Here is a 19,945-nt window from a genome sequence, read left to right as displayed (position 1 = left end):
GGTTGGCAGTGGGCATGGGGGGGTGTCTAGGCTTCCCCCGTGCTGGCCTCTCCCTCTTACTGCTCTGCCAACTTCTCTGTACCTGTCACCCAGTCCCAGTTTGGGACCCAACCTCTCCTTTACTCAATAGTCTTCCATGGCTCCCTGTGGAGCACTGCATGGGGACCCTAGCCCACAGGCTGGGCCATTTCCTCTCAGGGCCCCTACCCCTGTGCTGGGGCCTCCTTCCTGCCCTTTTGTTTCTTGCCTGTCTTCCACACCCAGCAGGAAGCCTCCAGGTACCCCTTCCCCAACCTCTCCCCTTGTTGATATAGTTCTGTTTGTTGGGTGGCAAGGAGCCCAGAGCCACAGCCGGGGGAGGGCTTGTCCATCTGACCACATAGCCCTGTCTCCAGAGACTGCAGAGGCTGAACAGAGAGGCTTGATGGGGAAGGGGTTAGACCACTAGCTATTTCTCTGGGCACTGGGGAGCCATGGGGGTGTCTGAGTAGAACAGTAAGCAGACCAGAACTGGATTCGATGGGCAGCTGCGTGCTTCCCACTCCTTCAGCTGGTCTAGGTGGAGAGCAAGATGGTAGTGGTGGAGGGTTGGCGGGGGGTGGGGGCTCAGGGGCTAGTTCTGGGGCCTCCCCTTGAGACATCCTATGCTCATTCGGTTGTTCTGACATGGGACGGTCATGGTCCTTGCTTCTGGGCACCTGCCCTGGAAGGGATGACACTGACCCTGCCCACTAAGGGCTGGTGCTGTCTGCCTCTAACCCGGTGCCCATCCAGGAGGCTCTGCACCCGGCGCCCTGGTCATGTGGACCTACGAGGAGGCATCCCTGCTGCGGCTAGAGGAGATCTTCTCTGCCACTCTTGCCGGCATCAACAGCCTGGTCCTCCAGCCCCTGCTCTTGACCGGTGAGTGCAGGCTCTCCCTTGGGGAGGGGGGTGGTGGTGTCCAGCAGCAGTCCCAGGGCCAGGAGTCCCAGCCTGCTGGGTTCCTTGGACAGGTGGCTAGCCTCCTGGGAAGTTGAGGCTTTCTCAATGTCCAGTGGTAATTCCTGGCATTGGTGTCCTCTGATGGGACAGGGGCCCCTGTGCCCACTGTTGGCTGTTTTCCCCTCCAAGGGCCCCTTGAACCCACAGCCCAGCCCAGACCCGACTGACACTGCATTCCACCTTGCCTGGTAACAGGCCTGGATTTGACCCTCGGCCTGAGTTTTCCTCTTGTTCCCTGCACTGCCCTGGCATTTGGTGGTGCTTCGACACAAGCCTGGCTGGAAGGCAGGTGGCCTAAGTCATGCTTCCAGCGTGGACGTATAGTTGGAAGGGGCAGGCGCCTGCCTCCTGGGCCTCTGCTTATACCGCAGATGTGGCAGAGGGCTGACTGTCCGTGTGGGCCCAATAGGATCTTAGGCGTCCAGCCCCCAAAACACTGACACTGAGTTGATTCCAACTCAGAGTGACAGGGCCAAGCTGCTCCGTAGGTCCCTGAGACTGTCCATCTGGATGGGAGTGGATGGATTCATCTTTCTCCCAGAGAGCAGCTGGTGGGTTTGAACTGCCACCCTTGGGGTCCATGGTCCTGGCTTAACTCACTGAGCCACCAGGCCACCTTCTTAGGAGTCCAGGGTAAAGAAACCCCTTGATCTAAGTGTTGATGTTGGTGGGCAGGGGTGTGTGCTTCATCCACACTGCGCTGCTCAGGATGGTCGGCACTGGCCCTGCTTAGTGGACAGGCCGACCCTTGTCTCTTCTTACCCCACTGCTCCAGCCTGCCGGTCCCCTGCAAAGCTCCGGGGGACATAAATGCTTTTATCTGCTTCCAACCCTTTCCAAGGATTCCAGGGGTGCAGGCATCAGGCTGGGGCCCCAGGACTGTGGGGTGCTGGTGCTCGACCCCCACCCCGGTGCTCCTTCCTGATCTGTGGCTTTGCCCCCTGCCCCCTGCCCCAGAGCCCTCCGGTGCCTGGACCCGAGAGTGCCTGCAGCTCCTGCAACAGCTGCACGAGAGCTCCCAGTGGCTGTGGAGGGTGACTGAGGAGAGCCTGCACTCTCTGCGGGAGAGGATGCACCACCAGGACTCCTCCTCCACGGGGCTGGAGTCCCTCCTGCTGCTTCATGGAGCTGAGCGTGTGGTGCAGGCCCACATTGAGTAAGGCTGGCCAAGCGGGTCTGGGGGTTGCCCTTGGCGTCAGGGTTCACCTTGGGTTGGCACTCAGCTAGGTCAGAACTTAGGCCAAGGTCAGGGTTCAGTGGAGGGGCCTGGGTTATCTCAGCTGGGGAACTCATCCTGAGGTCAGGTTTGCCTGGCATTGGCCCCGCCGGAGGTTAGGAGTCAGCTTGGTGGTGGGCTCCGTGGTCCACACAGACCCTCATGCTGTGCCCCCCCTCCCCCTCCCGGTCCCCGGCCTCCACAGAAAGGAGACTTTGTAGTTGGCACTGTCTAGTTGGGGTAGGGCTCAAGCCAACCTGGTCACCAGGCAGTGTCTTGGTCCCCAGGGCTCAGGGCTCAGAGTAGGAAAGGGGCGGGGCTTCAGAGGCGCCCTTCATGATGCCCACAGGTACCTTGAGTGCTACACAAGCTGCGTGGTGGCGCAGGCTTTCCAGAAGGCAGCGAAGCGGAGAAGGTGAGCGTGGGGTCCTGCGGGGGCCCCGAAGCATAACTGCATGTCTGTGTGTGTCTGTCTGTCTCTGTGTGTATGTGTGCGTGTCTGTAAGTCTGTGTGTGTATGTATGTATCTGTGTGTGTCTGTGTGTCTGTCTCTCTGTGTGTCTGTGTGTATATGTGTGCATCTGTCTTTGTGTGTGTGTGTCTGTGTGCATATCTGTTTATATGTATGTGTGTATATCTATCTGTGTGTATGTGTATGTCTCTGTGTGTATGTATATGTGTTGTGTGTGTATGTGTGTTTGTATGTCTATCCCTGTCTGTGTGTGTCTGTGTGCATCTGTCTCTGTATGTATGTGTGTATGTGTGTGTCTGTCTCTGTGTGTATGCATGTATGTACATGTGTGTGTGTGTGTGTGTGTCTGGGAAGCCCAGTCCCCAGAGAAGGCCCGGAGTACTTCGGCCTCTGTCTGAGAACCCTGATGGGAACCCTGAGAGCTCTCTTCCACAGGAAGAGGAAGAGGAAGAGGAGACGTTTCTTGGGGCTTGAGGGCAGGATGCAGCGTTCCAGATGACTGGGGGGCAGGGAAGGAAGGTGTCTCCCACTGCATCCCCCAGACTCAGATACATCGCCGCTCAGTGTCCCCGGGGGCGACTCCAGCCCTGTGCTGGCCCTGGGCCCCGGGAGCGAAGGTGACGTGTGGACCCTCTCTCAGGGCATACTGGCGAGACCAGCGGAAGGTGCTGCAGCGGCTCCTGTCGGATGTGGGCTCCGTGAGCTCTGAGGGTGCGGTGGGCCCCCTGCTGGTCCAGACCTTCTGCCAGCCCCTCACCCATCACGTGCAGCAGTATGTGCTCCTCCTGCTGAGCCTCGGGGACACCATCTTGGAGGTGGGTACCAGGGGGCATGGTGCCTCTTAAGAGTTATAGCCCTGCTTTGAGCCGGGAAAGGCTATAACCCTACACAGGGGAGCCAGAGGAGAGCCTGAGGGGACCTGGCCTTGTCCTGAGGGGCAAAGGGGGTCATGTCTGCTCAGGGGTCTTAGTGGATCACTGCTCTGCCCCATCTGAGAGTCCTGACTCCCCTAGAAGCCCCACCCCTTTGCTGAAGAAAGGAAACCAAAGTTCATTCTGGCTCACAGCAACCTGTGGACAGGGTAGAGCTGGCCCTGTGGGTCTTCGAGGCTGTAAATCTTTACGGGAGTGTAAAGCCTCATCTTTTCCTGAGTAGTCATGGGTGGGTCCGAACTGCTGACCTTGTGGTTAGCAGTCTGACAGTCCACTACCATCAGGACCCCTTCTTGGAGCCTCTAAGACAGGGTAGAACTTCCCCACAGGGTTATTAACCAGAGAGGGGTTACCGTTGGCCTCATCTGAAACCGCCTGACCCAGACAGGGCGGGGGCAGCCAGCACAGGGTACGTACTCACTGGCTGCCTGTCCCGAGCAGAATCACCCCGCCCGGGAGCTGGTGGTGCACGCAGCCACCCTCTTTGGGAACCTGCAGTCCTTCATGAGCCAGGCGCTGGATGAGGCAAAGGCCACGCAGGCCCTCTGGCCCACCCTGAGCAGCCGGCTGAGGGTGAGTGTGGGGCCCTCGGGTAGTCTTGGAACGGGGGTCCGCATTGCCCATGGGCTTCTGGGTAGCCCAGCTCCTTGCTTTACTCAGCTTCCCTCGCCGGGTGGCTGCATTTGTCCTCAGGTGGCCTTCCCGAGCACTGTCTGGCTCGGGGGAAGCAGCGGTCAGCCAGACTGACTCTCGCCCCTGAGGCTCCCACTGGGGTGGGATGGGCTGCCCCTGTCCACTGTGGCCCATGTCCTCCCTGCAGGACAGGAGGCTTCCGTGTCCCAAGAGGGCAGAAGAGACTCAGGGTAGAGAAGTAGGGAGGGCAGGTTGAAGGGTGAAGATTCCTGGGGGTGCGCGGCTAGGGGCGTGGTGTGGGGGTGAGGGTGGGGTGCTGATGGATATTGTGCAGCTTCAAGAGAGAATGGGTGCTGCCCTGCTGTGGGTGGCCAAGAATGAGCTCCCCCTGCCCCGCCCTGCACCCAGACCACAGACCCATATCTTAAGGGCTGTGCTACCCACTGACCCAGCAAGGTATTGGGGTTCCTCTGAAGGAGCCTCCAGGAGGTACCCCAGCACGGTGGGCAGGGCAGGTGGCACAGCAGCTGCCTGAGCACTGCCCCCCACCATTTCCCTCGCTACTCCACGCCCCCCACCTGCAGGATAAGCTCTGCAAACCGGCTGACCGGCGGCTCCTGCAGGACAGCCGGGACATCCCTGTAAAGGTCTCCCCGCTGCGGGCAGATCGCGTGCTGCTGTTCCGAGACAGCCTTGTGCTGCTGCAGGTCGGTGGGGCTGGGAGCAGGAGCCTGCCTTGGGGCGCTGGTGGGGACACCTAGGCCAAGTGCTGGGGCCCAGGGGCCAGTCCACTAGGACGCGTGGCCAGCGTGGGGCTGTTGCCCACAGGCCCTTCCTGGCAGTGCTGCTGGAAGGGTGGCCCAAGACGCACCCTGGTGGCAGCCCTCCCAGGCTGCACATGCGTGTCCTTGGTTCTGTGTGGTTGCCTCCATTCCCCATTGGGCGTTGTGAGTGAGCTTGGTCTACAGCCCGGCGGAGGCCTGCCATCAGTCCCCTTCTTCTTCCCTTCAGGAAGGCACAGGTGGCCTGCAGGCAGAGCAGGGGTGGGTGAGCCTCTCAGGGCAGGCAGGCACAGAGCTCCCAGAGAAAAGTGCCTTGTGGAAGTCAGCACCTCGGCATTACCAGGCAGGAGGGAGTCTGGCTTGGGAGTGTGTGTGTGTGTGTGTGGGGTGACTGTGCTCAGACTCCGCCCACCCAGGGCCTCACTGCCTCTGTGGTATTCACAGCACCGTCTTCTCTGCCCAGGCAGAAGGCCAGCCTGGAAGTCCTTTATGTTGCTGACGAGGAGACTGAGGCCGGGGAGGGGTGGTAGTGCCCACTTCTGCTGTAGTTATACGGCGCTGCTTCATGAAATCAAGTGGGTGCCTTCTAAACAGACATCTGGACTCCCCCAGTTTAGGAGGCTGGGAATCTGAATCCAGGGTGGGTGTCGTCTCTAAGGGAAGGCTCATCATCTTTTAATATCTGTGGGTGGGCCCAGGACTCCCTGGAGATCCCTGTGGGTTGGGGTATCCATCTTCCCCTGGATCTAGGAGGTTTCCAATACGGGACCCTTGGGTGCCAAGGATGAGCTCTGCTCCTGGCTCTCGTGGTGGAAGAGAGGCCCCTCTCCTCTCTGCTCACGTCTTTCTCCTTCGTGTAGTGGTTATTCGTTGGGCTGCTACCCAGAAGGTCAGCAGTTCAAAACCACCAGCCCTTCCACGGGAGAAGGACAAGACTTTCTTCCCTCTCCCAGAGTAAAGATGAAAGATGTAGTCTTGAAAACCCCCATGGGCTTTTTGCCCTGCCCGAGAGGGTTGCCCTGAGGCAGAATTGAGTCTGGTTTGGGGTTTTTTTTTGGTGGTGGTGGTGGTGTTTGTTTGTGAGCTAATCAGACAGTAGTGGCGACTCCTGAGACGCCAGGCAATGCCCCACACTGATCTTGCCTCCTCCGCACATAGAGGTTAAGGTTGACAACGCATCACAGCGTGGAGGACCATGACATTGGAGCACAACCATGGCCCAGCCAAATCGACACCTAGTTTGGGAGGCCCCAGTGGAAAACACAACAGCCCAGCGGGGAAGCCCTGCGCAGCTCAGGCTCCTGTCTCCACGCACACACTTCTCTCTGCCTGAGCCCCTCTTGCCCCTGGTCTGACTCTGCCAAGCTCCTCCTCACCCTCCAGGCCTAAGTCTGGTACTTCCCCCTAAAGCTGCCGAGGCTGGGCAACAAGGCTCACCTCCGGGAAGAGAGGGGTGATGTCTCTTGGGACAGGGGTGGCGCTTCAACTAGAAGGTGTGGATGAGCAAAGGGGCAGGGAGTTGTGGGCAGGTGTGCACAGGTATGCACCGGCCAAGTTGGGGGTGTGGGGTATGTGAGCCCGGAGTGGCCCGTGGGGGCCTTGAATGTGAGGCTCTGTCTGCAGGTGCTGGGAGCCCTAGAGAGGTGGCCAGCAGGATTGAAGGCAGGAAGGGTACTTTGACCTGGTTCTTGATCTTGGGTGGGAGGGGAAGGAGCAGCTGCCCCACTCAGAGACTAGGAGCAGGTGACAAAGGAACTCGCTGGGAGGTACTCCATGGTGGGATGCTGGCCTGAGCAGCCTGGGGAGGTTCTCAAGGGGTGCTGGTGGGGCCGGTGCTTGGGGACCAGCCTGGGCCCCAGGTCTAGGTGAACATCTGGCTGGGGATCCAGAAGTCAGCTGTGCCCTGACCTCTTCTAGGGCCATCATGTCCACTCCTTTGATCTGAAGCTGGTGTGGGTGGATCCTGGGCAGGACAGGTGAGCAGCCCCCTCCATGGTGGTCACTTCGGGTTCCTCGCTGCCTTCACCCCAATCCCTGGGGCCCTCCCCACCCCCTTCTTCACAGGAGCTTGGTCAACTCCTCCATGTCTGTCTAGGGACACATTTCACATCCTCACACCTGAAGAGGAGTTCTCCTTCTGTGCCAAGGACCCACAGGGCCAGGTGAGTGAGGTTGTGAAATGGGAGAAGGAGGGAAGGGGCCAGGACTGGAGTGTCGAGATCCCAGGGCGTTCGTTATGTGTGTGTGGTGGGGGCTCTATGGGAGTGCAGGGAGAGAGGCTGCCAGGACTCTGGGGCCATGGTCAATGTGAGCCAGTGGTCCTCCTGGGGTCAGTGGCTGGGCTTGGGGCAGGGGCTAGGTCAGCTTGAAGTTAGGGGTCAGCCTGGGGGCAGGCATCAGGATGCTGTAGGGAACTGGGCATTTTGCTATAGGAAGCAGGCCGAGGACCTGTGTTGATCACCTCCTGGTGGGCTTGTCCAGCCGCTCTGGACAGCCCTGAAGCTGCAGGTGGGGATCTCAGGCTCCTGCGGCCCTCAGCAACCGGGGGCCAACCCCTCCCTTCCTGGAGGGACGCATCCAGCACCAGTGACTCCCTGTGTCTCTCCCGTCCCCACCAGGTGGTCTGGCAAAGGAAGGTGACCCAGGCCGTGCGCCAAGCCCTGTGCGGAAAGAAGGACTTCCCGGTGCTGGGGGAAGACCCGGAGCTGCCTGAGCCTCCCACCCGCCGCTGCGAGGCGTACACCTTCCAAGAGGAGGGCCGGCTTTGCCAGGCCACCTACGAGGGCGAGTGGCGCTGGGGCAGGCCGCATGGCAAGTGAGTGTCTGGGGCTCCCTGTTCTTCCTAAAAAAAAATGACTTCTCAGTGTGATTGAGTATATGCCCGGCAGAGCACCAGCCGCTTCCGTGTCTCCGCCCACAATCCAGTGACAGTGGTACCACCCTTCTGGTTAGGCAACAATCCTCACTCTCCTCGCTGGACCTGTTCCTTCCCACGGACCCACTGCGCACTGGCTGCGTCTACACGCTCATCGAACCTTTTGAGTCGCTGTCCACCCGGCTGCTGGGTCCCTGTCGGCAGTTCTGGAAAGAGCACAGTGTGCAGGGCAGGCATCCAACCCGAACGGAGCGAACACTACACTCTGGTTTCAAGAGGCTTTCAGAGGGCGCTTCTGGTGTAGGGTTCAAAGGTTATCCTGAGACAAGAGTCTCAGGGGTTCATCATGTCCCTGTGGATCCAGAGATTCTGGGTTTAAGAAGCACTTGGGAATCGGTCCTAGATTTCCTCCCTTTTGATCAGGATTCCTCTTGGGACTCTTTGACCCGATGCTTCAGTCATGGTAGCTGGGCGCTACCTAGTCCTGCCAACAGGGGAGTCTTCCTGACGGTGATGCCAGGACACCTGGGGCCCACCTCAGGGCCCGGGCCCGCAGGTGCCACTTCAGGTGCGGCAGATGGAGAATAATTAGATCATACAGAGCTTTGTCTGTGGAGTCCACATATTGATCCTCAGGAAGACCCTCAGCCGGTGGCGGGGGGGAGCCAGGGGGCAGTGGGGGGTGGAGGGTGGTTGGCATTCCATTTCGTAGATGTAGAAACTGAAGCCCAGAGGCCGGCGTGCCTTTTCTGAGGTCTCCGGGCAGGTTGGAGGGCGAGCCTTGCTCACCCGTCTCAGTGGTGGCGGGTACACGTGAACCCCACAAAGGAAGCAGGCTTTCAAAGGCCCCCAGGGCCCGCTCCATGCCCCACCTGATGAAACTGGCCCAGAGACCAGAAGAAGCTCCTGATAATAGTGTCTGATATTCCTATACTTACTTCCAGAAATACCTTGAGAAGGTTCTTGGATAAAAAGAAAAAATATAGTGCTTTCTGCGAGGGGATGAGGGTAGTAGCGTTTGACTGGAGCTCCAAGTTGAGCTATGAGCGTCTTCCTGGTCAAGGGAAAGGGGCGACCTAGGGGTTTCCAGGGCTCTCCCTGTGGGGTATGGTGGATGGACTTGGAGTGGCTGCAGATGGCAGTAAAGAAGACCGTAGGTCGCTGGTTCAAACCCACTAGACACTCTGCTGGAGAAACATGAAGCTGTTGGCTCCTGTCAAGCTGAAAGTGTCGGAAAGCTGGACCTAGAGTCCCAGTGACTAGACTCACTGGCCTTGGGCTGAGTGGAGTGCAGAGCTCTTCATGGTGGCTTGAGATTGAGGCACAGGCCTTGCTGAAAAGAGGGGAGTCCAGTCCAGGAGGTTCTTGGGACTTAAGGAAGTCCGAGGCTAAGGTTGGCTGGGGTTCTTGGTGGGTGGAGGCATGGATCTGACAAACCTGATGGATGGGGACCTTGTCTTGTCTTCTAGGGGCACCCTGAAGTGGCCGGATGGGCGGAACCACGTGGGGAATTTCTCCCAGGGCCTGGAGCATGGGTAAGGCAGGCTGGGGCTCCTGCAGGAGCAGGTGCATGCACAGGGGGCTGGCTCTCCCCGGCTGTGGGCCCCAGCCTGGTCCCACCCTAAGTTTCCAGACCCCAGGGCCAGCTCCCTCGTTGTACAAAAGGAGCTGAATGGGGGTGGTGTAGGCCCCAGAAACTGCTCCTGGGGTTGCCAGGGGGCAGGAGGAAGGGTGGGGTATCCTGAGAGGCGCTCTTGGGAAGAAGAGAGGGGCTGAGCACCTTTGAGGTTTGTCCTGTCATCTGAGAAGGGTCCTTGGGGACAGGGCCACTGCAGTGGCAGGGAGGAGGAGGTGGGATGGGATCTCAGGCCAGGGAGATGACTTCCACCCTGTCCTGCCCCACCTGGCCAGCTTTGGCATCTGCCTGGTGCCCCAGGCCGATGAGGACAAGTTCGACTGTTACAAGTGCCACTGGTGGGAGGGCAGCATGTGCGGCTACGGCGTCTGTGAGTAAGTGCCCCCGCGGCCCGGTGGGCGGGTCCGAGTCCGGGCTGGGCCTGTCCTCCCGGCCACGTTCTGTGAGGCAGGCCCTGCTCTCTGGACTCTGCAGGTACAGCACTGGCGATGTGTACAAGGGCTACTTCCAGGAGGGCCTCCGGCATGGATTTGGGGTTTTTGAGAGCTCCCTGATGGCCTCCCAGCCCTGCAAGTACACGGGTCACTGGGAGTTCGGGCAGAGGAGCGGCTACGGCATCGGGGAGGACAGAGACAGGTCAGCACCTCGGTCAGCAGAGAGGGGCCACTCCCTGTCCTGGGGTCTAAGAGGATATAGCCCTGCAATGGGATCTGCGGGGCTATGGCCTCGTGATAGGGTCTGAGAGGACAGGGGCCTATTCTGGTGGCCTGAGGGGCAGACAGGACCCTCACTGACCATGGACCAGAATCCCTTCAGCTCCCCACATCCCCTCCACTCCCTCATTGGTTGCTGCGGTACAGACCAAGGGAGCCCTGGCCCCCCGACCTGCAGGGCTTACCCTCCCCTCCAGCCCCCTTCAAGTCTCTGAGCCAGTCGGTCCCCTCCGAGGGTTTCGGCCCTTGTAGGCTCTTTTGGCCTTGAGACAAAGCCGGGTCCTTGGGGCCTTTCCTGTGACCTCAGCCCTGAAGGATCTGCATGCATCCTTCTAGCCTTTCTAGACCCGCCCATCTGCCTCACACCCTCCCCACTCCACATCATGGCCCACGTGAGCAAGCATCCCACATGCATTCTTGACTGTCCTCCTGGCCACCTCCCCAAGGAAGCTTTTGGGGTGTCCATCTCCCCCTCCTCTTCCGTCTGGGGCCTCAGCCGCACACATCCCGTGTCTGAGTCGAGTGGTTCAGATGTGGCAAAGCCCCTTCCCTGCTCTCCGCACTCCACCCTGGGCCACCTGAACACGCAGCAGGCCCGCAGGGCTGACCCTGACCCACTCTGGCCACACCTCCAGGGGCGAGCACTACATCGGCATGTGGCAGGCTGACCGGCGCCATGGCCTGGGCGTCCTGGTCACCCAGGCAGGCGTCTGCTACCAGGGCTGCTTCCAGGTGGACAAGATGGTGGTGAGTGGGGTGACCTGCCTGTGTCCTGGGCTGCCTAAGCTGAGGTTCTGGAACTTTCCTTCTCCGGGTCCTGGAAGGCCAAGCTGAGGCTGGGTGGATGGGGCAGGAAACTGGGTTCCTGGGTGTTGGGAGAAACTGCCACCTAGGCAGACATCCATTTCCACCATCCACCTCCCCTTATGCTGGCCCTGGCCAAGCTCCTGCTCCTCCCTGCCTCAGTTTCCCCATGGGAGACTCGGGGTGGCAGTGCTCGCCATAGAGACCTGGGAAGTAGGAAGAATCAGGGGTACAGCGACATGCTGCCCCTAGCCCAGCAGGTGCTGGCAGGCTAGCTGTGCTCCCCCTGTTGGGACCCTCATGTGGAACACACACCCCTGGTGTCCCTGGTTTCCAGCAAACTCCTGCCTGAGCCGACCCCCTCCTGGGGTTATCTCATGTCATCCCCCTTGTCCCTACTGTGTGAATGACAGACCTGCCTGTGTGAGGCTGTGTTGACTAGGGTAACAGGGCCAGGGATTCTGTGTCCTCTATGTGCAAGAAAGAACTTTATATCAAGAACGCAGGGTCTGTCAGGAAAACATCCCAGCCCAGTCCAACTCAAGTCCGTAAACCCGATACTGGTCTGTAAGTCTCTCTTCAGACTCACACAGCCACAGGCAGGGTTGGAGGATGCAGGAGGATCACAGGCCGGTGGGTGCAAAGCCATGTGGATCCCCATGGCCCTGGTAACATCTCAGGGTTCAGGCAGCCACCAGGGTCTGCCAGCAGTAAGGTGAAGGCAGAGAGGCAGGGGTGGGGTGGGGTGGGGGCTTCATGGGCCCTCATGAGAAAGCCACACCCACAAGGAGGCACCATCAGTGTGTGACCTGATTGATAGGTTGAATACCACCTCCTCCCCCCCCCCCCCCGCACGTTTATTATCTTCAAGTTGACACAAACCGATATCACTACCATACTGCCCGATGCCACCTTGCCGAGTTGCAGAGGGGGTGCCCTGCCCCCTGGCTGTTCAGCACCCGCCTTCTGTTGCACCTGTATCTGAGCCAGGTGCTTGGGGCAGAGTCAGGCTGTGTCACTGACATGATGGCTTATGCTCCACTGGGCTCTGGGGAGGTTGAAAGAAAGTGGCAGAGAAGGCGGGAGGGGGCTCGGGATAGAAACTCAGAAAGGAGCCATGCACTGCTCGCCTCCCAGTTGGCACTGAGCTGCTAGGCAGCCTGTGCAGGAGGGAGCCTGGCCGGCTCAGCTGTCCCCAGAGGCAGGGGTGGCAAAGCGGGGCGGTTTGGGAGAAGCACCACATGCTCCAGGCTCCTTGAGACTCCGCTGTGGTGAGGTGCCTGTGGTGAGGGTATAGTTTTTGGGGACCCAAGGGGTGAGCTCTGTGTGGGGCTGGCGTCCCACTTCAGAACAGTCGTGGGAGGTAGGACAGGCCTCCGGACCCCTCTCCTGCTGCCCTCTTCTTACCTCTGGCCCCCTCCTCCTGCAGGGCCCAGGGGTCCTGCTCTTTGAAGATGACTCCGTCTATGAGGGCACCTTTACCCAGGACCTGAGCCTTGTGGGCAAGGTGAGGGCCCTGGGCTTCTGCAACAGCCTGTCGAGCCCCCTGCTAGGGTTGGTGATCTCCCTGGGGGAGACTAGGCTGACTTGTGGGGGTAGGGGGAGGCTGGGGCAGGGCCTTTGCTACCACCCCCACCTCAGGGTTCCCCTTTGAGCAGAGAGCTGACAGGTGGGTGGGCTTCGCGCCCCCCCCCGGCCCGTTCCCACCCCCGGGCCCAGCAAATGCTGTTGGTCCCCCTGCTATGCTCCTCACACTGGCCACCTCATTTGGAGGGCCCCCCTCCCTCAGTGAGTGCCTGGGCAGGGGTCCCAGGAATCACTGCCTTCAGGTGTACCCCTCCCCTGGCTGACCAAGGAGGAGTCAGCTGTGCCCACTCTGGGGCCTTTGGAAATGTGGGGACTGTTAAGGTGTCCGAACGCTGGGGTAGCGGAACAAGACTGCTGTCTAGTGGAGGCCGGGCTGCTCTGCATGGGGCAGCCCCTGTAGCAAGGCAGCGTCCCTCCCCACGCCTCTGCCCACCTCTGGACGAGCCAAACCCACCCATGGCTGCTCCTCCCACTCGGTCTTCTCCCTGACCCTTTCCTTCTCCCACCTCAGAGCTGAGGTCCCGGGCAGTGGGCACAGCTATTGGTGGGTGGAGGGTTCTGCGCCCCTCAGATGGGCCAGATAGGGGTGGACGGTGGAAGCCCATCTGCCAAACCCTCGCCGCTGTGACCCACCCCACGGTGGACCATGAGGCCTGCTGTGGCTGCGTGGAAGGGCAGCTGGACAGACACGCGGGTGGACAGAGAGCTGTTCCTGCTTCCAGGGCAAGATCACATTCGCCAATGGCTTCACCTTGGAGGGCTCCTTCAGCAGTGGGACGGGGAGAGGACTGCAGACTCAGGGGGTGCTAGACACAGCTGGCCTCCCGCCAGACCCGAGCAGCATCCATCAGCGGTGAGAGCCCGGCCTGGCTGGCCATGCGCCCCCACTCCTGTGTCTGTGAGGACGTGTCTTATGTTCCCATCTCATTGGCTCTGCTCCTAGACCCCTCTTACCATGTTAGTGGGTTCGGAGAGCCCGGGGCAAACAACCGCCCAGTTGGAAACTGACCCTTGGAACCCTGGACTGAGTGGCGACAACTACCATGCCACAGAACGAGCGAAACCCTGTTCATTGGACGTGGCTTATAGACTCTGCTCTTTCTCCCATTCCTTCTTTCTCTGTCCCAGGAAGGGTCCACAGCCATGGACACAATAAGGACAGAATAGAAAGTAAAGGTGCGAGTTGGGTTTCAAAGAAAGAGAGATGCAGATAGGCCACACGGCGCTTAGGATGGAGCATTAGCTTGGCCCTGAGTTCCCTGGCAGCCAAGGTGAAGATGAAAACTTGCTAGCTGTCAGGTGGAATTGGCGGGTGGGGAACAGGCTTCTGTTCCCCTGTGGGGAGAGTCCTTCCTCAGAGAACTGTAGTCCCGTGGTGACTTGCCTTGTAGACAAAGACCTGGTATGTGCGGAGGGAGGCATTTTTTAATTCCACCATCAGACAAACTTCCCATGTCGACCCAGTGTGCTTTTCCACCCTGAAGACAGGAGGTGGGAGTGAAAACTCTGGGGGCAGGTGGGCAATAATTGAGTGGACCAGAGGAGTACCAGTCCTCCACTGGGCAGCACGCCCCCCACCCCCCTCCGCCCCTGGGTCTGGAAAGAGCGGTGTGGCAGGAAGGTGCAGCAGGGCCTTGAGGCTGAGCTCTCCCGGGCTTTGGACACGGGCCACGTTTGGCCCACTATCTGCACTTCGGGCACCAGCTCTCCATCATCCCAGGGCTTCTGTGTTGTCTCTCTGTCTCTGTATGCTCTCTGTCCCTCTCTGCCTCTGCCTTTCCCTCTTAAGGCCAACTCTGTCTGCCTCCCCCAATCCCTCCCCCTTCCCTGGCTCCACTGTCTGGCTTCCAAGGGCCCAGGCAGGGTCCTGCTCTCCTCAGCTCCATCTCTGTCCTCACAGGCAGCTGGGCCTGGGCGCCTTCCCTGTGGAGAGCCGCTGGCAGGGCGTCTACGGCCCCTTCCAGGACTTTGTGCAGGCTGGCTGCCCGGGGGACCTGCAGGAGGCACTGCTGGGCTTCCACGTGCAGAGCTCCAAGGAGCTGCGCAGGTACCAGGAGTACCTGTGCTGTGAGAGGTGAGGTCTCCCAGGGGCTTCCAAGGGGCTGTGTCGCGGTGACTGGGGTCTAAGAGAGCCGGGGGGAGAAAGGCTTTCTGGAAGGGACAGGCCTGGGCCGGACGTGGGTGAGGGATGATGTCTGTGTGTGGTGTCCAGGACCCCCCCTGAGGACAGCATGGACAGTATCGCCGACATCCTGGAGCAGCTGCTGCAGCACCGCGAACCCGGGGCCCTGCAGCAATACCTCAAGAAGGTGCGGCCCCATGCAGGGGCCAAGGGGCAAACCCACCTGGGGGTTGGGGAGGGTGCAGACTGAGAGAGCAGCCTGGGGGTTCCTCTGCCGAGGGCCTGCGGGTTCTTGTCCATGGATGGGGGCAGTCTTCTCTGGCCTGCCGTGCTCAGCCCCAGCAGGGCTGAGTGTCTCCCCGCGACCTTCACCCTGGCAGGCTCTGAGCAACTCCCTGCACCCCCTGGGGAAGCTGCTCCGGACCCTGACGCTGACCTTCCAGGCCACCTACGCGGGCGTGGGTGCCAACAAGCACCTGCAGGGCTTGGCCCAGGAGGAGGTGAAGCAGCATGCCCGGGAGCTCTGGGCTGCCTACCGGTGAGCCGGGGCGGGGAGTGGGTTGGCACAGGCTCACCCCTTTCCAGGTATCCACTCTGCCTGGAGCTCTAGATGGGAGTGGCCTGAGGATTAAAGAGGGGGAGTGATAGCCTCATTCAGACTGCAGTCCTCATCCAGAGTCCTAGGGACCTGCAGCCCTACTGTGGGCTGAGCCCTACTGCGGGCTGTATGCCACAGCCCCGGGGGTTCCTGGGTTTCCACACTGATGGGTGTGGTCCCAGGTCTCGGGAAACCGGACTCTGCAGCATGTGGTTGACGGGGCGGCACTCCTGCGTCAATGGCATAGGGCAGCTGTGTGCCCCAGCCCTGCCATCCCTCTCTCCCTGGTTCCCAGGGGTCTGCTGCAGGTCGCCTTACAGCAAAGGGGCCAGGCCCTGGAGGATGAAGATGCCCAAACCAGGTGATTGGCCCAGGCACTCACTGGTTCTCTCCCCTGGTGCATCCTGGATCCCTCCCAGCAGGCCTTGAACCTCAGGGCACAGGGCTGCTTCTAGGGGGAGTGTTACAGGAAGTTCTTGCTATTGGTCAGACACTGTTCCCGGAGCATTAGGTCAGAATGCCCCGGGGCCCCTGCCCCACTGGTCTCCGGGGAGGGCACACTGCCCCAGAATGTGGACCGCATCTCGGCTCTAAGTGCATCACCCCAGCCTCATGTGCACGAAGAGTGAGTGACTCCCAGGCACCCACCTCCTCCCTGCACACACAAGGGAAAACTGAGGCCAGGGAGGAATGGGTCTGAGGTCCCACAGAGAGATCAGGAGTTGGGTGGGCCATTCCATCTGCGCACTCCCCCACCCCCACCCCAAGATCTGGAGACTGAGGGAAAATAGGCCTTCAGGTTCCGGGCTGCGATGCTCTGGTCAGAGACCCTCTCTGGTGAGGCCCTGCAGGGTACACTGAGAGGTCATGGAGGGGAGGGGTTTGAATGCCAGGAGTATCCCTCCAGTATTCCAGGAAGCACAGCAATCCGGGGGGAAGATGGCACTAGCTGGCCATGGCTAGTAGCCTGAAAGCTAGGCATTGGGAGCCAGGCAAACAGGCATCGAAGTCCCACCTGCCATGTTGGTTCTGAAAGGCAAGTGAGAGGGTGAGACAGCCAAGCCAAAGCCATGGCCGCCCAGTGATCTTGGGGCGCACAGACAGCCCCATCTGTGTCCCCAGAGGAGGCAGCCGATTGGATGAGCCAATGAATGGATGGGGACAGGCACTAGAAGGGGCATTCTGGCAAGACTGGGATCCCATCTGTTGTGGGGGGAGAGGTTCGATGGGCTCCTAGAAGGGTGGCCCCCACGTAGTGATCCCCCAGGCCCGCCCTGCCCATTCTAACACCCTCCACCTCTCTCTTTTTCAGGGACCTGCAGGTGCACGGGCTGATGCTGCCTCTCCTGCTGCCCAGCCTCTACCCAGAGCTCTTCACCCTCTACCTGCTTCTCCATGAGCGGGAGGACAGTCTGTACAGCCAGGGCATCACCTGCCTGAGCCTCTTCCCCGACACCAGGCTGCTGGAGTTCCTGGACGTGCAGAAGTGAGCCCCGCCCCCTTTCCAGGCCTTGCAAGCCCCATGCAGGCTCCCTTCCACAAAAAGGTGGGATGGAGGAGGTGGGGTAAACGGGTCCGTGTACCTGGGAAGTTCTAGGGGTGGCGCATTCAGGGGAGGCTGAGTCTGGGGAGCTTAAACTCATAACCAGAGGATGCTTCAGTCTCTCTCTGGCACCTCCTCATGGTGGGAAGCAGTGTTCCCACTCTTCCTGCTTGGCTGGCATCCCGCACCCCAGCTGCTTCCACTGGGCCTCCTCCTACTCCACAGCTCCAGCAGAGCTCTGGATGGGACTCCAGTCGGCCCTTGCCCTGGCTGTGGCTCAGTTGCCAGGCCTGCTGCAGTACCTACCTCTGGGGCAGGGTCACCACTCTGCTCTTAGACTGAGTCAGGAGTGGAGAAGCCCCCCCCCCACCGCTGCCCCAAGAAAGGAGAGGTGTTGGGCAGTCCCCGCTCCTGGGGAAGCGCAGACACCCCAGGCCCTCTGTTCACCCAGCCCCCGACTGATGCCCGCCTCACCACTCCCACACAGGGCCCCCTGTCGCTCCTTGCGGGTGGCACCCGCCTGCCCACACTCCCAACCCCCTTTCCCTTCCATCTGCACACATTGGCCAAGCTTGTGCCAGGGCTGCACCAGCTGGCTGCTGCCTGTCCTGTCCTGCTGCAGCCGCTGAGTGCAGTCCCTCAGCCTGATCACTGGTGGTGTGGCTTACTGTACCCTCCGACTGCCCACCCTCTGCCCCCACTTTACATCACAGTCCCCTTCCTCCCCTGGCAGCCAGTATCACCGCCTGAGTTTGCAGCTCCTTCCATTGCTGGTGCAGCACTGCAGAGCAGGGGCAGGCATTTCCCCCCATGCCCCCATGCCCTAGCTTCCCTTCTGAGCACAGGCCCCGCCCTGTCACCCCCATATCCCGCCTTCCCTCCTGAGCACAGGCCCTGCCCTATCACTTGTAAGGCTTCCTTGTCTTGCTTTGCCTTTTAGGCACCTGTGGCCCCTCAAGGACCTCACACTGACCACTAATCAGGTGAGCAGGTGGGCCCACCATGTCTCTCCAAGAGTGGAGGCCGAGGCCCCGAGTAGGTCCTCCAGCTGGCCAGAGACCCCTGAGTCTTGAGAGAGGGCCCAAGGCTTCCAGGGACCCCCTGCCTACTGACTGCTGGGAGTGGAAATGCAGGAGGGGAGGGGCTGGGGCACACGGTTGCAGGCCTGCCTGGGCTGCGCGATGGTGGGCGAGGTAAGATCACTCACCCCATTTTACCCTGGAGTAAACTGAGGCCCATTGCCCTTGGCCATGAGGGTCAGGGCTGTGCTGAAGGTGTGGCAGCATGGCCTTGGCTGGCAGGGCCGGAGCTAAGTGACAGGGTAGAGGGTGGGTAGCTGGGGGTTCAGGAAGGGGTGACAGGAGTTATGTGGGCCCTGCCCCTGCCCTACCCAGCTCTCCTCCTCATGCAGAGAGACTCCCTGGTTAGGGACAAGTGCTTCCTGTCTGCCATTGAGTGCCTGCAGAAGATGATGTGAGTCCCCCCTGGGGAGTGGGGGGGAGCGGGCAGCAGTGTTGAAACAGAACTTTGACCGGAGCCCCGGCTTCTGCAGCACCACAGTGGACCCTCGAGAGAAGCTGGAGGTGCTGGAGAGGACATATGGAGAAATCGAGGCCACTGTGTCTCGCGTGCTGGGCCAGGAGCACAAGCTGCCCATGGACGACCTGCTGCCCCTGCTCATCTACGTGGTGTCTCGGGCCAGGTGAGAGGCGGAGTGTGCAGGTTGGGCCCTCCCACTTACCCCACGCCCTTCCAGCTTACCGTCTGGGGCCAGTGGTTCTCAGCCTTCCTCATGCCGCGACCCTTTCATACAGGTTCTCATGTGGTGGTGACCCCCAACCATCACATTATTTTCGTTGCTACTTCATCACTGTCATTTTGTTCGCTTGGTGAATTGGGCGACTCGCAGCTCCGGGGTTTGGTGGGGTCTTAGATGGGAGTATGGAGACAGATGGGAAAGCTAAGGCCCAGAGAGGGGCACTCTATTTGGTCCTGTGGGGTTCTACCCCCAGGGTCCAGCCCCTCTCCTTGCCCCTGACATCTCTCCCTCTCCCTCTGGGAGGGGGGATGATCCCCAGAATCCAGCACCTGGGGGCAGAGATCCACCTGATCCGGGACATGATGGACCCCACGTACACAGGAGGCCTGTACGACTTCCTGCTCACAGCCCTGGAGGTGAGGGGCCGAGGCCTTGATGGAGGTGGGGCGGGCCCAGCTCACTTTCGCTCTGTGGGAGGGGCCCTCACACACCCAGCTCCTGGCTGTTGCCTGGGGAGGGGGGTCTTGAGTGCAGACACAGGGGCTGTAGACAGTGACTGAGGGGTGAGCTGGAGACGTGGCTGGTCCAGGCTGGGGGTGGCCCCAGAGCCTGTGTGTCTGGCCGGCTGGGGTCAGGCCTGCTTGACCCCTGCCTGCCTGTTTCCCACCAGTCCTGCTACAAACACATCAGGAAGGAAGACATGCAGCTACACCGCGTGCCCAGGCGCTGGACTGCCTGGTAACCTGGCCCCTCTCACACTGACCGTGAGACTCCCCCTGGGAGCAAGCCTGGCAGGCCGGACTCTGTGCTGCCCAGGACAGTGCAGAGGGCAGGCCGGACCCCGGGAGGAGCTGGCCAGATTACTGTGGGTGTGAAGCAGTTACTCTTCTTCCCTGGCAGTGGGGGGTTGGGGGGGAGGTGGGGAGTGGGGGCGCAGGACTGGCTTCTCTTGCCCAAGCTTTGCTCTTGGGGCACAGAGCTCCTCTGCACCTCGGTGTCACCACATGCAGATGCTGGACTGGACAGTCTGGGCCTTTCCAGGCTTTGTGTGCACCTGGCTGAATTCCTGAGGTCCAACTTGGATCTGGGGGGAGCAGAGAAAGGGGGACTGACGGGACCTCTTGAGACACCATAGGTCTGGCTCCCTGCTTCTCCGCCCTTGCGTGAAGCTTCCAGGCAGCTGAGGACTGCTCCACTGACCACGTCTGTTTACTGTGAATGGTCTCCTGAGGACCACCCTCTAGGGTATTCGTCCCAAAGAGTCCTTGACGCTGACAAGCCGTGGGGTG

At 60.6% G+C, this 19,945-nt stretch overlaps 1 protein-coding gene across 1 annotated transcript; it reads left to right on the top strand.

Moving 5' to 3' along the window:
• Positions 1-800: 800 nt before the first annotated feature.
• On the top strand, positions 801-19,530 carry ALS2CL (ALS2 C-terminal like). The gene is made up of 25 exons (XM_075548974.1): positions 801-892; positions 1,925-2,140; positions 2,550-2,615; positions 3,313-3,487; positions 4,046-4,177; positions 4,822-4,944; positions 6,937-6,995; positions 7,115-7,181; positions 7,638-7,834; positions 9,364-9,429; positions 9,806-9,904; positions 10,005-10,166; positions 10,879-10,990; positions 12,477-12,554; positions 13,357-13,487; positions 14,535-14,708; positions 14,847-14,943; positions 15,137-15,294; positions 15,650-15,715; positions 16,667-16,840; positions 17,838-17,880; positions 18,309-18,370; positions 18,450-18,599; positions 18,976-19,072; positions 19,327-19,530. The coding sequence occupies exons 1-25, from the start codon at positions 801-803 to the stop codon at positions 19,396-19,398; spliced, it is 2,868 nt and encodes a 955-aa protein (XP_075405089.1). The 3' UTR covers positions 19,399-19,530.
• The last annotated feature ends 415 nt before the right edge of the window (positions 19,531-19,945 follow it).

Source organism: Tenrec ecaudatus, chromosome 4, assembly GCF_050624435.1.
Source record: "Tenrec ecaudatus isolate mTenEca1 chromosome 4, mTenEca1.hap1, whole genome shotgun sequence".
In the NCBI taxonomy this organism is placed as follows: domain Eukaryota; kingdom Metazoa; phylum Chordata; class Mammalia; order Afrosoricida; family Tenrecidae; genus Tenrec; species Tenrec ecaudatus.
This window is presented reverse-complemented; position numbering and strand designations above follow the sequence as displayed.

What these genes read in the sequence shown, in the direction of transcription:
- ALS2CL (XM_075548974.1), top strand. Translation starts at nt 801, where the DNA reads ATGTGGACCTACGAGGAGGCATCCCTGCTGCGGCTAGAGGAGATCTTC. An exon ending in CCCTGAGCAGCCGGCTGAGG is followed by an intron (nt 4,178 to 4,821) that starts GTGAGTGTGGGG and finishes CCCCACCTGCAG; the next exon opens with GATAAGCTCTGCAAACCGGC. An exon ending in GAGCTCTGGGCTGCCTACCG is followed by an intron (nt 15,295 to 15,649) that starts GTGAGCCGGGGC and finishes CCTGGTTCCCAG; the next exon opens with GGGTCTGCTGCAGGTCGCCT.